Source organism: Eschrichtius robustus, chromosome 2 (assembly GCF_028021215.1).
Source record: "Eschrichtius robustus isolate mEscRob2 chromosome 2, mEscRob2.pri, whole genome shotgun sequence".
NCBI lineage: Eukaryota > Metazoa > Chordata > Mammalia > Artiodactyla > Eschrichtiidae > Eschrichtius > Eschrichtius robustus.
In genome coordinates this window covers 171,971,535-171,984,462 of record NC_090825.1, presented here as the reverse complement: position 1 = coordinate 171,984,462, position 12,928 = coordinate 171,971,535, and the positions used below count along the sequence as shown (strand labels likewise).

At 53.6% G+C, this 12,928-nt stretch overlaps 1 protein-coding gene across 4 annotated transcripts in view; it reads left to right on the top strand.

The window, feature by feature from the left end:
- Nucleotides 1–8,802, top strand: part of ILF3 (interleukin enhancer binding factor 3) — a 31,326-nt gene extending 22,524 nt beyond the window's left edge. For 2 of the 4 annotated variants that reach the window (XM_068536990.1, XM_068536989.1), the window contains exons 18-20: nt 3,044–3,412; nt 4,204–4,332; nt 4,986–8,802. In XM_068536990.1, coding sequence (XP_068393091.1) covers nt 3,044–3,412; nt 4,204–4,332; nt 4,986–5,122 — 635 coding nt within the window. In that variant the 3' untranslated portion in view covers nt 5,123–8,802. Of the gene's footprint in view, nt 1–81; nt 1,526–3,043; nt 3,413–4,203; nt 4,333–4,985 lie in introns of those variants that run through there. The other 2 variants (XM_068536992.1, XM_068536991.1) reach the window with 1 other exon arrangement.
- Nucleotides 8,803–12,928: the final 4,126 nt, after the last annotated feature.

Below are 12,928 nucleotides of genomic sequence, written 5' to 3'. Positions count from 1 at the left end.
TGAATTTCAAATGTGGCGCTCTGTGCCATTTTTCAAAAGAATTCTAATTTTTTTTCTCTGCTCTGTCTCCCCCTTTTGTAGGTGACTTTTTCACAGACTGCTACGGCTATCATGATTTTGGGTCTTCCTAGAGCATCTAAAAGTATTGCACACAAAATCAACTTTTTACTCCAATTTTCTCGAACTCCAAAACCCAAAGTGTCCGTGCTGTGCCCTGTGCTTCACTGGGTTTCTCAACCGTGGCTTGTCACCGCAGCTTGTCTGAAACTCTTAGCCTGCAGAATTTAAGACAATGGCAGTTTTTATCGTGATTTGCCTTTGAACTTGGTCATATTGAAGTTCACAATAAGTGGAAAACAATTTTCAGAGAATGCGTTTTTTGTGCAGAATTGCACAGAATTCTAGAGCCAGCGTTGGTCAGCATCAAGGCAAAAGCCCACCTTTGCTTTTTATGGAAAGCATTACTTTATTTAAGAGACAGATAATAATGCATTTTAATCTACCTTTGTCTTAATTTACAGCAGGTTTTGTATGAATTTTTAACCTTTTAACAAATTCCCAAATCTGGTTGATGCCTTTGACAGTAACGATTTCACCACATCCGAATCCAGAGCAACCGGCCTTTTTTCTTTTGTTTTTTCATAAGCATGTGAAACGTTGGGAACGTTGGGAAATTGTATATTGTGCGAAGTTAACCTCTTCCACCTTTTGTAAATGCTCTGGTGGGTTCTTGTTCCGGGATGCAATGTTCTGTGGCTGCTTTAGCTAGAGGTGAACTCTCAAAGGTATCAAAACTGTGCTTCCACTATTAGTGCAAGAAACAGACAGGCTTTAAGGAAGAGAGAACGTGGAATTTTGCAAGTCGTAATCACACCTGCAAATGCATGGAATTCTAGAGGTTTTTTTCCTTTTTTCTTTTTTTTTTTTTTTTAATGGGGCTTTAAAAATAATCAAGCTGGAAGAGCTTAATACATAGCACAATTCTCCAGTGAAGAGCCAAGCCTCAGCAGGGCCTGTGCTGCTGGGCGCACATCCACGGCAGATTCCAGAAGGCCTGGAAAGCTTCTGCCCTCTTACCTTAGGGTGCAGGCTTGAGCTTGTGTGGCTTCTCCCTTGTGCGCAGAGGCACACAGAGGCTTTCTGGCTCTTGAATGAGACCCCCGTCTCTTGGCGGGAGTCCTTCTTGGGAATGAGTATAGTTTTGGCTCTGGTCAGCAGACTTCTCTGCAGCAAGGCCTGCCTCCGCGTCGACTTGCAAAATTTTGCGTTTATTCAGTCAGGCAAAAAAGTGGTCAAAATGGTTACTACATAATTTGTTCCCAGGGGTTTGAAACATTCAGTGAAACTTTTTAAAACTTTGATTGCATGATGTATTTTTTTTTTTTCCTAGAAAGTTATTGTTTGAGAATAATGTCTTTTTATACCAGGAAATAGTTATCCTGAAATGACGTTGAAAATTTCCCCTCCCCTTTATTATTATTATTATTATTTTTTAATCAATACATGTTAAAGTAACAAGCCCTCAGTCCTTGGCGTCTTCATTCATTCCCACGCTGGCGGAGGGGCGAGGATGTGCTCAGTGCTGGTCGTGGGCAGCTGCCCTGAGGTGGTGGGCTTCCGAGAGGGTGTCTGCAGGGGACCTCCCGTCCTCCAGCCTCCTTGAGAAGCCTTCGTGCGTTTACTTTCCTGCATTGTGGGACTCGTCCTTCTCCTTGGTGTTTTTGGCTTTGGGTGGGGTGGGTGGAAGGGTCTAGAGAAAATTAACTGATGTCGCAGATCAGTTCTATCCAAATTATTGTTCTCAAACCACCCAAGACACAGTGGTGTGGGGCGTACATCTGCAGCGGGTGGAAGGAATTAACCCCCATTCAAAAGGCAGGAGATCCTTGGTGCTAAATACGGGAAGGAAGGACAGGGTGTGTGGGGAGCGTCCTCTCCCCGTCCCCCCACCCTGGGCACAGTGGCCACACCAGGCACCAGCCCCGGCTGTCTGTGGCAGGGGCAGCGGCCAGCCAGCACAGGTGTGCCCAGGCCCGCCTGCTCCAGGAGCCCAAGAGTTCTGCAGCCCCTGTGTGAGTGCTAGGGATTGCCCGGCTGGGTCGGAGAGCCACCCACGTGACCTGTCTTCCTCTTCCTGTCGCCTCTCCTTAGCTGACCCATGCCCCGTCAGTCCATCTGAGTGGTGGGGCTGTGTTAACAAACCTGTCTTCCGGGGTCTGTACCTCGTGACCAGAGGGGGGACCCACCGTGACATTCTCCGCTCCAGGGCCTGAGAATGTGGCGGTCTGGCTGCACGCTTGTCAGTCCTGCCCCTGGGTCCTGCCTGCGCCCGGCAGCTGTGCTGGGAGTAAGGAGGGGCCCTCTGGGGGGGCCACCCAAGGCAGTAGCTTGAGGCCCCACCTGGGTGTTCTGAACCCAGCCGTAGTGTTTCATTCCCCCACGAGGCTGTGGCAGTCACACCAGGGAGATGCCCCAGATCATTGGGCTGTCTCCATTCGGTCCTCCCAGATCCAGGTGGACCAGCTGGTCTTCCAGGAACGACTCTGGCTTTTAGGGGCATCGTTACAGAGCATCTCCTGGGGTCACCCAGGACTGGGACTACAGAGCCTCTTCCCAGCACAGCAGGGGGGAGGTGGCGGGGGCCAGCTGCTTCTTTGGGGCTTTGCTTTTCCTCTCACCGTTGGGGACATCTGGGTAGCAGTCAGCTAGTCGTGATTGTCATCCCGCGCTTGGAGCCCATCTCATTGTAATGTTGACATCCGCTGCGAAAGCTGCTGCTGGCCTGCTGTCGTGCCGCTGCTTGGGCAGAGAGCCATTGTTGTCGTCAGCTGATGGGTGAGTGGGGCTGAAGGCTGGGCCAGCCCATACCAGGCTGCTTCAAGGACCGGAGCCGCTGCTCCTCGCTCTCCTGCCTCTTTCCGTCTCTCCCGGCCTGGCCAGTGGGCTTGTGGGTCAGCCTTCAGGGCCCACAGCTGTGACCTTCCCGCTCCTTCCCCTCCCCCGCCTCTCGATCCTCCACCTGACCCGCTGCCTTCCTGTTTAGGTCAGTTCTACAGCAACGGAGGGCATTCTGGGAATGCCGGTGGTGGTGGCGGCGGCGGGGGCGGTGGTGGCTCTTCTGGCTACGGTTCCTACTACCAAGGTGACAACTACAACTCACCAGTGCCCCCGAAACACGCCGGGAAGAAGCAGCCGCACGGGGGCCAGCAGAAGCCCTCCTACGGCTCGGGCTACCAGTCCCACCAAGGCCAGCAGCAGTCCTACAACCAGGGCCAGTACAGCAACTACGGCCCCCCGCAGGGCAAGCAGAAAGGCTATAATCATGGACAAGGCAACTACTCCTCCTACTCAAACTCCTACAGCTCCCCCGGAGGCGGGGGCGGATCAGACTACAGCTACGAGAGCAAATTCAGTGAGTTGGCTTCCAGAGCCGCCAGGGGTCCAGGCCAGCAGCAGATCCCAAGGAGTGGTGGAAACTCAGCCCTGCCCCAACCTGACCTCTGGTGGAGGGACCGGAAGGAAGCCGGGTGGTGCTGGCTGCAGGGTGGGCGTTAGGAAAATCCTGAAAGCAGGGTTCCCTGGCCCAGGTCTTTGCTGGTCCCTCCCTGTTGCCTTCTCCGAGGTCCCGGAGGCTGTGGGCTGAGGCTGGGGCCCAAGGGTGGATAGAGCCTGTGAGTTGGGGCCAGCTGTTGCGAGGTTACCTCCAGGGATGGGCTCTGGAGACAGCCCCCAACACATCCTGAGTTACTTCCGTGTCCGCCGGTCCTTCCACCTCGTGCACAGACCCAGCAGGCCTGGGGAAGCGTGGGTGTGAACTCCTGCATGGCAGGATAGCGGGCAGCTGCGTGCCGGGGACCTTAAAGAAGCTGTGCTGCCTGTGCGTGGGCCTGGCGGTGGGCCTCGGGTGCCTGGCTGGGTGGGAGAGGGGAGGAGGCTGCTGGGGAGCCTGGGTTGGAGGAGCAGGTGGGAAGGCAGGATGGACCTGGGCTTCAGAACATGATGACGTTACAGGGCTCCAGTGGCCCCTGGCGCTTTGTGGTTGGACTGAGTGTGCCAAATTTCAGCAGTCAAGACGGGGATCGGGCAAGGCCCAGACCTCAGCTGAGCGCCTGCCACTGCCAAGGCCGCGCACAAGGAACCTAGATCGCCCTAGCCGCAGTCTTGGCCACAGCCCCTTAACTGTGTTATCTTCTCTTCCCCCAGACTACAGTGGTAGTGGAGGCCGAAGCGGCGGGAACAGCTACGGCTCAGGCGGGTCGTCCTACAATCCAGGGTCACACGGGGGCTACGGCGGAGGTTCTGGGGGCGGCTCCTCATACCAAGGCAAACAAGGTGGGCTTGGGGCAGCAGGCAGCACAGCATGGGGGGCCTTAAACTCAGAGCCAGCAGGGGCCACACGGATTCCATGAGGAGGGGGCGTGGCCTGGCCTGGGCAGATAGCAGCACAGGTAGGGGGCCCCCGGTGGCAGCTGCCGCTTGGCTTCCATGTGGGGTAAGAACAAGGAGTGAGAGACACGGGCACACCAGGACCCTGTGAGAACACGGGCTTAGGCACACCTCCAGCTTCGGGTTCTTCCGGAGCCAGACGTTCAGAAATTGCCCTACTCTTAAATGTTGGCACCAACGGGAAAAAATACGGAGAACAGTGAGGGCCAAACAGAGCCTGACGTGGAGCTCTGGTTTGGGGTGGTGAGCTCAGCCTGTGCTCAGGCAGCCCCCGGTTACAGCTCCCGCTGCCCATGCGTCGTGGCTGGGCAGCTCCCCACCCCTCATAAACACAGGGCTGATGGTCCCACCTCAGGGCTCTTGGACCAACTAGACCCAATGACCCTGGAAAGGCACTTAGCAGAACAAGGTGGAGCTTCCATGGCTGCCCTGCTGCGATCTCCCCGGCAGACACAGTTCCGGTGTTGGCTGACGTCCTGCTCTCTGACCGCGGGGCAGGCCTGTGCCTCTCACCTCTAACCCACCCCTCTCTCCCTTAGGAGGCTACTCGTCACAGTCGAACTACAGCTCCCCGGGGTCCAGCCAGAATTACAGCGGCCCTCCCAGCTCCTACCAGTCGTCACAGGGGGGCTATGGCAGAAACGCAGACCACAGCATGAACTACCAGTACAGATAAAGCCCCCAAGGGGTGAAGATTTGTACCTTCTGCACTTACTCCCCCATTGTAAGATTCAGTTTTATGCATCACAGTTAACATGTCAACCGGCCTCTCCAGGCCCCTTCCGCCCTACCCTGTCCACGTTGCTGTGTTGTGAGGTGCAGCTGGTCACTCCCGTGACCCGTCCTGTGACCCATATTTAGCTGTGTTTGGGACTCCGTGTCTTCAGTGGTTTGTTAGTTGCCATTACAACTTTGTCTGAGTAGAGTTTTTTTGAGTTCTTGCAATTAAGTATCCCTCTGTCTATTTACAATTGGTGTTAGTGTTAACTCAGTTTGTCTTTAAATAGTAACGGAAGGGATACGTCATTTGTTAATGCTTTTGTGAAGTGAGTTAAATGAGCTTTCTGTATTTTAATGCTTTAGTGTTTCAGTTTTATAAGTGAAGATTTTATTTTAAAAACCAGTGGGAAAGAGTGGGGTTTTTTTTGTATGTCTGGATCATTCAGGCAGTACATCTGAATTGAGCTGAATGTAGACGAATAAAGAAAAACAAAACTCTGTGCCTGTCGTAGGCCTGGGTGTCTGGGCCACCAGCAGCAAGATGGGCAGGTTCCTCCACTCTGTTCCCAGCACAGGAAGGCAGGGTGTGGGGGGCAGGGCAGTCCCTGGTCACCGGAGAACGGCCAAGGCCAGCAACCCAGTTTCCTGGCAGCTTGCAGAACCAGTGTCCCAGCGGCTCCATAGTCCCAGCTCTCCCCGTGGGCTGCACAGTGACTTCCGGAGACCCACACTGCTGTAGGGGGTTTGCTCACACAGTTGGGCATGCTTTGTTTTCTGCTCCATGAATTCTCATAATTTTAAGTGCAATTTCTAGTCACCACGGAGTAAAACATCCTTGTAGGTTGGGTACGTGTAACCTAAAAAAGCCCAGTTGAATCTGGCTGAAAGATGCCAAGATCTGGGGAAACCAGCCACAGAACCATCCATGCCATGATGGCGCTTTGTGTCTGCAGCAGCCACGGCCTTTCCTCTGGTGCCGCCCCACCTCGAGTGTGTTCCACGGAGTGCAGTGTTGGCGTGTTTCACGATCCTGGGTAATTTTGCAGTGGTTGGGAGACATCTTGTCACCTAGTGGGTAAAGGCCAGGGTTGCTGCTGACCATTCTACACTTAAATGTCAGCAGTGTGCAGGTGGAGGAGCCCTCCCCAGAGCAGCCCTTCTCAACTTTGGCCCTGCTCCCAGGAGAGAGTGGGGGTCACGCCCGGAGTGCTTTACCCGCCTGTCTGGAACGAGCCCCTCAGCGAGGCCTGGGGCTGCATCTCTACGGGAACCCACCTAGTCTTGCTGCCTGTCCACCCTCTCAGACCAGGTGCTGTTCAAGATTGTGGCCCCTTGGCCTCCCGTGCTTGGTTAGCCATGGCCACTGGGAGGAGTGTGAACCATTCTTGATTCAGAATCACTCAGCTGAGGCAGAAAGTCCAGTGTGCCTTCAAAGGATGAAGATTTGCCTTCTTGGGGAGGTGAGAGAAAGGTGTTCTCCACTAAAAGAGGAAACATTGGAAAAATTTTGCTTACTGTCAGAGCAGAGGAGGCCCGGGATGCCAAATGGTCCAGCCCGGGGAGCGGGTCCCACAGTGCAAACATTCGTGTTGGCCTGAAGTGCCCTGGGATCCCTCAAGCATGTGCACTTGGAGACCAGAGACAGACCTGAGGGATGGCTGGCTTCCAGCCTCGACTCTTCTCCCTGACAGGTCCAGGGGATGGAAAAAAAGAGACCCACACAAGATCACTTGGACCTTGTGTTTGAGAAGATAGGATAAAGGTGTGGATGGAAGCTGTGTCACTGAGAAGTCCATGGCGAGGGACACTCCTGCACCGCCTGCCAGATGCCTTCAACTATGGACCTGCGTTCTCAACACAGGTTTCACCGTTGGTTTCCCAAGCAGCAGCCACCGCCACCGTTCACATTTCTGAATGCAGACTCACCGCAAGGGAAGGAATCTCAAGGTCAGAGAAGGCAGTGGAAAAAGATGTACCTATGGTGACAAGTCCTCAGGGAGTTGGGACTTGCTGCCATATTCCTCTGTTGTGGGGAAGGGCTAGACCCCAGGTGGCTTATCTTTGAGGGATGCCTGTCTGAGTCTTTGCCGTGGTCAGGACAAGTTTATTGCCAAAAAGAGGGCGTTAACTGGCAAGCAAGCAGGATTTCCCCTTGCCTCTTCCAGCTTCTGGTGGCTCCAGGCGTCCCTTGGCTTGTGACAGCATCACACCAGTCTCTGCCTCTGTCTTCACATGACCTTTTCCTGTGAGTCTCTGTGTCTTAAATCTCCTTCCTTATATAAGGGCACCAGTCATTGGATTTGGGGACCACCCTAGTCTAGGATGAGTTCATCCCCGGATCCTTAAAAACATCTACAAAGACCTTTCCACGTAAGGTCACGTTCACAGATATCAGCTGTTAGGACTTGGACATACCGTTTTGGGGGGCAATATTCGACCCAGTACAGGCTGGGTGAAGGTTTCATCTTCATTGATGCAGGCACAGCCCTGGGAGTTTGTCGGACACAGACAGGGTTACCGTAGTCAGGTCTGGACGGCACAGAGCCAGCAGCATCTTTGCAGCATGGGTAACTGTCTGTCCTGAGGAGACAGCTCGTGAGCCCAGATCCTTGGCACCCTGACTCTGCTCAGGGACCTCACTGGTGGTGATGCAGCTGGCCAACAACAGTATCCCAGCCCTCAGGACCACCCCAGGAAGCTGGGTTCAGGAAGATGTGGCTGACACCTTGAGCATGAAGAAGGCCTTGCTGCTTGTGCGTCACTCCTTCAAAGCTGACTGAGGCCTTCCCCCAGGCCTATTGCCCTCCAAGTCCAGGAGGCCAGCCTGGAGGAGGTCCTAGCAGAGCTGCTTCTCCAGCTCCTCCTCCTCAGCCAGGGCCATGGTGGGCAACAGCTGGCTTATGAAGAGACGTCTTGGCCCACGTGTTGCTGGAGGAGGGTGTCATGCGTCCTGAGTCACCAGCAGAGAGCACCAGGAGTATCAGCAGAAGGATGGATGGCCCACACCCTCAGCGAGTTGACGGGACAGGGTACTTGGGGGATAGGCCCTGGCGGTCAGCGACCTGGGACTGGGCACCACCCTGGAGGGTGTCCTTGGAGGGAAGGTAGGAAGGGAGAAAGCATATGACTGACACCTCATGGTGGGGTGAGATGACGTCCCAGGGAGGGGCAGGGCCTTGCCGGGAATTTGAACTGATCCCAGGGGAGAAGTATTGGGGATTAGAGACCTAGGATGAAAGGGGGCTTCTGAGCAGGAATGGGGGAGGCAAATCCAGGATTTGCACCTCTAGATTTAGCAGTCACTGGGGCCCTGGTTGTCCCTGGGGTCCAGCCTGACCTGAAGTCACCACCCAGCTGCCCGACTACTCTACCCTGGCAGGGACCTCCGATCATCAACCATTCTTGTGTAACCAGCAGGGCTGGCCCTGCCCCTAAGGACCCAGGCCTGGACCTCTCTGCAGCTGGGCTGTCCAGCCTCAGGAGTCCGTGTCCAGGTGTGAGCACCATGCCGGCTCTTCCTTCCCTTTGCAGGCCTGTTCCAAGACCTCTGGACACAATTTTGGGCAACAGTGCAGCACACGTTTTTGGCTGAGAGGCTCATTCTAACCCATCCCGGAATAAATGGAAACTTCACGTGCTCATTTGTTTCATTCACGCAACATGTATTTATTGGGTATTGCTTACGTATCAGCCCTATACTGCACGCTGGGAATGTGGCAGTGAACCTGGCCCCTGCCCTCATGGAGCTTCCAGGCACCAAGAGGGCCCTGTCCCAGCTGGGGCAGGGAGTGTCGGGAAAGGTGTTCTGTGTCTTGAGACAGTGTTGTTGAGTGGGACCGAAAGGTGTTTTGGGCGGTGGGGGGAGCCGGGGGGAGCCAAGGGTATGCCATGCCAAGGGAACAGACGGCTCAAACCGTTCTCCTGAGAGGTGGGAATGGACTTCAAGGAGCTAAAGTCAGATGAGTGAGGCGTTTTGGTTGCGAAAAGGGAAAAGTGTGGTTTGATGTAATCCTGGAGCCACCCAGTGCTGGGCCTTGACAGGCAGGCAGAGGACTTCTAACCTTTATCCTGAGGACAATGGGGAGCCATGGAAAGATTCTGAGCTGGGAAGAACCCAGGCTGACTGATGCCCAAGAACAGTCCCTTTGGCTATTGGGCAAAGAACAGGTGTGTGGGAGAGGTGAAAATGGAGGCTGAGAGACCAGGAAAGAGGCTTGAGTTCTGGAACATCTGAGCTGAGGTTCAGAGTGATTTGTGTGGCAGAAGTCCACTGGACTTGGTGAGGGACCAACTTCCAGACCCAAGAGGGGATAAAACTGAATATCCCAGACAGCTGACTGGGACCAAGAGAGATGCATTACCTTGCCCCAGGACACAGGAAGGAGAGGGGTCCAGACTCACCAGCTCTCTGCTGTGTTGTGGGAAAACAAGCAGGAATGTTTAAGAAGTGGCCACAGAGGTCATTCCACACAGGTCGCAAGTCCTGGGCCTATGGCCTTCCCAGTGTTTCCCAAAATGCTGGCATCCTGGCACCAGGTCTGTGGGGGCAGAGACTATCACAAGACAGCTCCCACCCCCAGCTGGATAAACCAGAGAAAACACTGACCATTCAGGCTTCCGGGACCCCTATTTCAACATCAGAGGTATTCAAACCCCCAACTCTCATCCAGAGGTTCTGGATTTTCCACTCCACGCCCAGAAACTCCTGCCCTTCTGGGTCCCAGGACCTTAGTACCCAGTTCTTAAGGGCAACCCCCTACTTATAGTTTTGGGGGGGGGGTCCCCTGCGCAGTTGCGGGGACCCCAAGGAAGGGGAGGTTGGGGAATCTACTGAGAGTCCCAACCCCGGTCACGCAGGTACGCGGGCTTCCACTTGAGGGGAGCAGAAACCACCCGAGGACCTGCTTGGGCAAACACCACCCTTTCAAAAACGACGTCCTCCTTGCCCCTAGGACCGCCTCTTGGCGCACCGCCGCTTCAACAGGGCCAATCAACAGGCCCCGCTCCGAATGGGAGCTTTTCACAGGCTCCGCCCCTTGACTTCTTACGCTGTGTCATCGAGCCAGCGCTTCTAATTGGACAGTTTCTCAAGCTTCACCCATGGCCCCGCTCCTATGGCATGAGCCCTTGCGCAAAGCGCACCGCTTTTAATAGGCCGCTTCCGCAGGCTCCGCCCCGAGGGCGGCCACCTCCCTGGTCTCCGGGCAACGTGCGCGGCTCTGTCCAGAGTGCTGAAGCCTCGCTCCTAGCGCTGCCTCAAGGGGCGCTCTTGTGGCCCCCCACAGCCCTCCCCGCTGAGCGGCGCCGAAACCGTAAAACAGATGCCACTGCACCCCACCTCCAACCCCGACTTTACCTCTGGTGATAGAAAAGGCTCCCTTCACTCCATGCTCCTATCTAGCTCAGAGGAACGCCAAAGTCCCCACCGCAAACCAGAGGCCTTTCAGGATCTCACGCTGTGACCTTGCCACACGCACCTTCCGCTCCTTGCCTCACTCCCTCCAGCCACACTGCTCTCCCTGCTGCACTGCAAACGATCCAGATACATTCCCACCTCACAGAGCCTTCGTTCTCTCTGTTCCCACTGCTTGAAATGCTCTCTCGGATCTCATTTGGCTCCTCCCTCATCTCCTTCAGGCCTTACCTCAAATCTCACCTTCTCAATGAGTCTGGTCCTGACCACGCTACTTAAAATAGTCACTTCCCAACTCCTCTCCTTTCCTGTCCACTTTATTCCCCAACACTCATTACCACCTGAGACATGATGTGTTTTACAAATTTTTCTTGTTCACCCCTCCAGGGAATGGATTTTTGTCTGCTTTTTCACTGCTATGTTGCCAGCTGTGAGAACAGTGCCTGACACAGAGTGGGTGCTCCATGTTTATTCATGTGTGTATGTTGGCATTTACTGTGTATCTTCATAATGACCCTCTGCCCCAATTTAAAGATGAAGACACTGAGACTCACAGAGTGGCCATCGCCTGACTAAAGTCACCTGGCTTCTGAGTGGCAGAGCCTGAATCCCCTCTTCCACTTCCTCTGGCTGTAACCCTTTCACCCCTGCTCTGTGCTGCAATCCCTAATACTGCCTTCTTCAGGAAAAGAAGCTGTATAAGAGGACGGCTTCACAGGGCTCAGACAGGACTAGATTTCAATTCCTGTTCCAGGGTTACTACTCCTGTGACCAGGAGTGAGTTAGTAAATATCTCTGCCTCAACTACTTTATTCATAAAATGGAGATGATAATAGTACCCACCTCATTGTCCTGTGAGAGTCCAATAAGGCAATGACAGCATATGGCTTACCAGACACCTGACACACACTGGCACCTGCTCCATTAGTGTTGGCAGCGTTGGCTCTTAATCATCATATTATAATTTTGGGGGAGAACAAAAAGAAATATTGGAAAATCAAGAGAATGAGGCTAGAAAAGCTATAGGAAGAATGTTTCAAGAAGGTGGGAGTGAAGAATAGATGCAAGACCTCACCGGGAATAAAAGAAATGCACATTAAAAATAACACGGAGGGGCTTCCCTAGTGGCGCAGTGGTTAAGAATCCGCCTGCCAATGCAGGGGACATGGGTTCGAGCCCTGGTCCGGGAAGATCTCACACGCCACAGAGCAACTAAGCCTGTGCGCCACAACTACTAGGCCTGTGCTCTGGAGCCCACAAACCACAACTACTGAGCCCGCGCACCACAACTACTGAAGCCCGCGTGACTAGAGCCCGTACTCTGCAACAAGAGAAGCCACCATAATGAGAAAGCCGCGCACTGCAACGAAGAGTAGCCCCCACTCGCCACAACTAGAGAAAGCCCATGCACAGCAACGAAGACCCAATGCAGCCAAAAATAAATTAAATTAAATTACTTTTAAAAAAAGGAAAAAAAAAGAAAATGCATGTTTAAAATAATAATAATAATAATAACACGGAGTTACCAGAGTTCTCCTGTTAAGGGGGCAGGTGGAAATCACGTTGCAGAGGCTGTGCAGAAACAGGCACTTCCATATACTGCTTGCTGGTGAAGGTGCAAATGCCACAAACCCTATAGAGGGCATTGGGTAGGATTTATTATTCCCTTTGACCTAGTCATCTAGCTGCTGGGAAATCTTCCTAAAGAAATACTTGCTGGGCTTCCCTGGTGGCGCAGTGGTTGAGAATCTGCCTGCCGATGCAGGGGACACGGGTTCGAGCCCTGGTCCGGGAAGATCCCACATGCCACGGAGCAACTGAGCCCGTGAGCCACAATTACTGAGCCTGCGCGTCTGGAGCCCGTGCTCCGCAACAAGAGAGGCCGCGATGGTGAGAGGCCCGCGCACCGCGACGAAGAGTGGTCCCCGCTCGCCGCAACTGGCGAAAGCCCCCGCGCAGAAACGAAGACCCAACACAGCCATAAATAAATAAATAAATAACTTTAAAAAAAAAGAAAGAAAGAAATACTTGCTGCCCTGTGAAATGACTTAAATACAAGATCATTCATTGCAGCCTTGTTTGTAGAAGCAAAAGATTACTCAACACAAGTGAGAATCAACAGGAGACCCCATAAGCGAGAGATGGTCTACCCATACTTTGGGATACTAGACAACTTTTGAAAAAGAACAAGGATGGGAATTTCCTGGTGGTCCAGTGGTTGGGATACCTCACTTTCACTCCAAGGGCCTGAGTTCAATCCCTGGTTGGGGAACTGAAATCCCACAAGCCACGCAGTGTGGCCAAAATTTTTTTTAAATAAATAAATTAATTAAAAAAGAAAAAGAACAG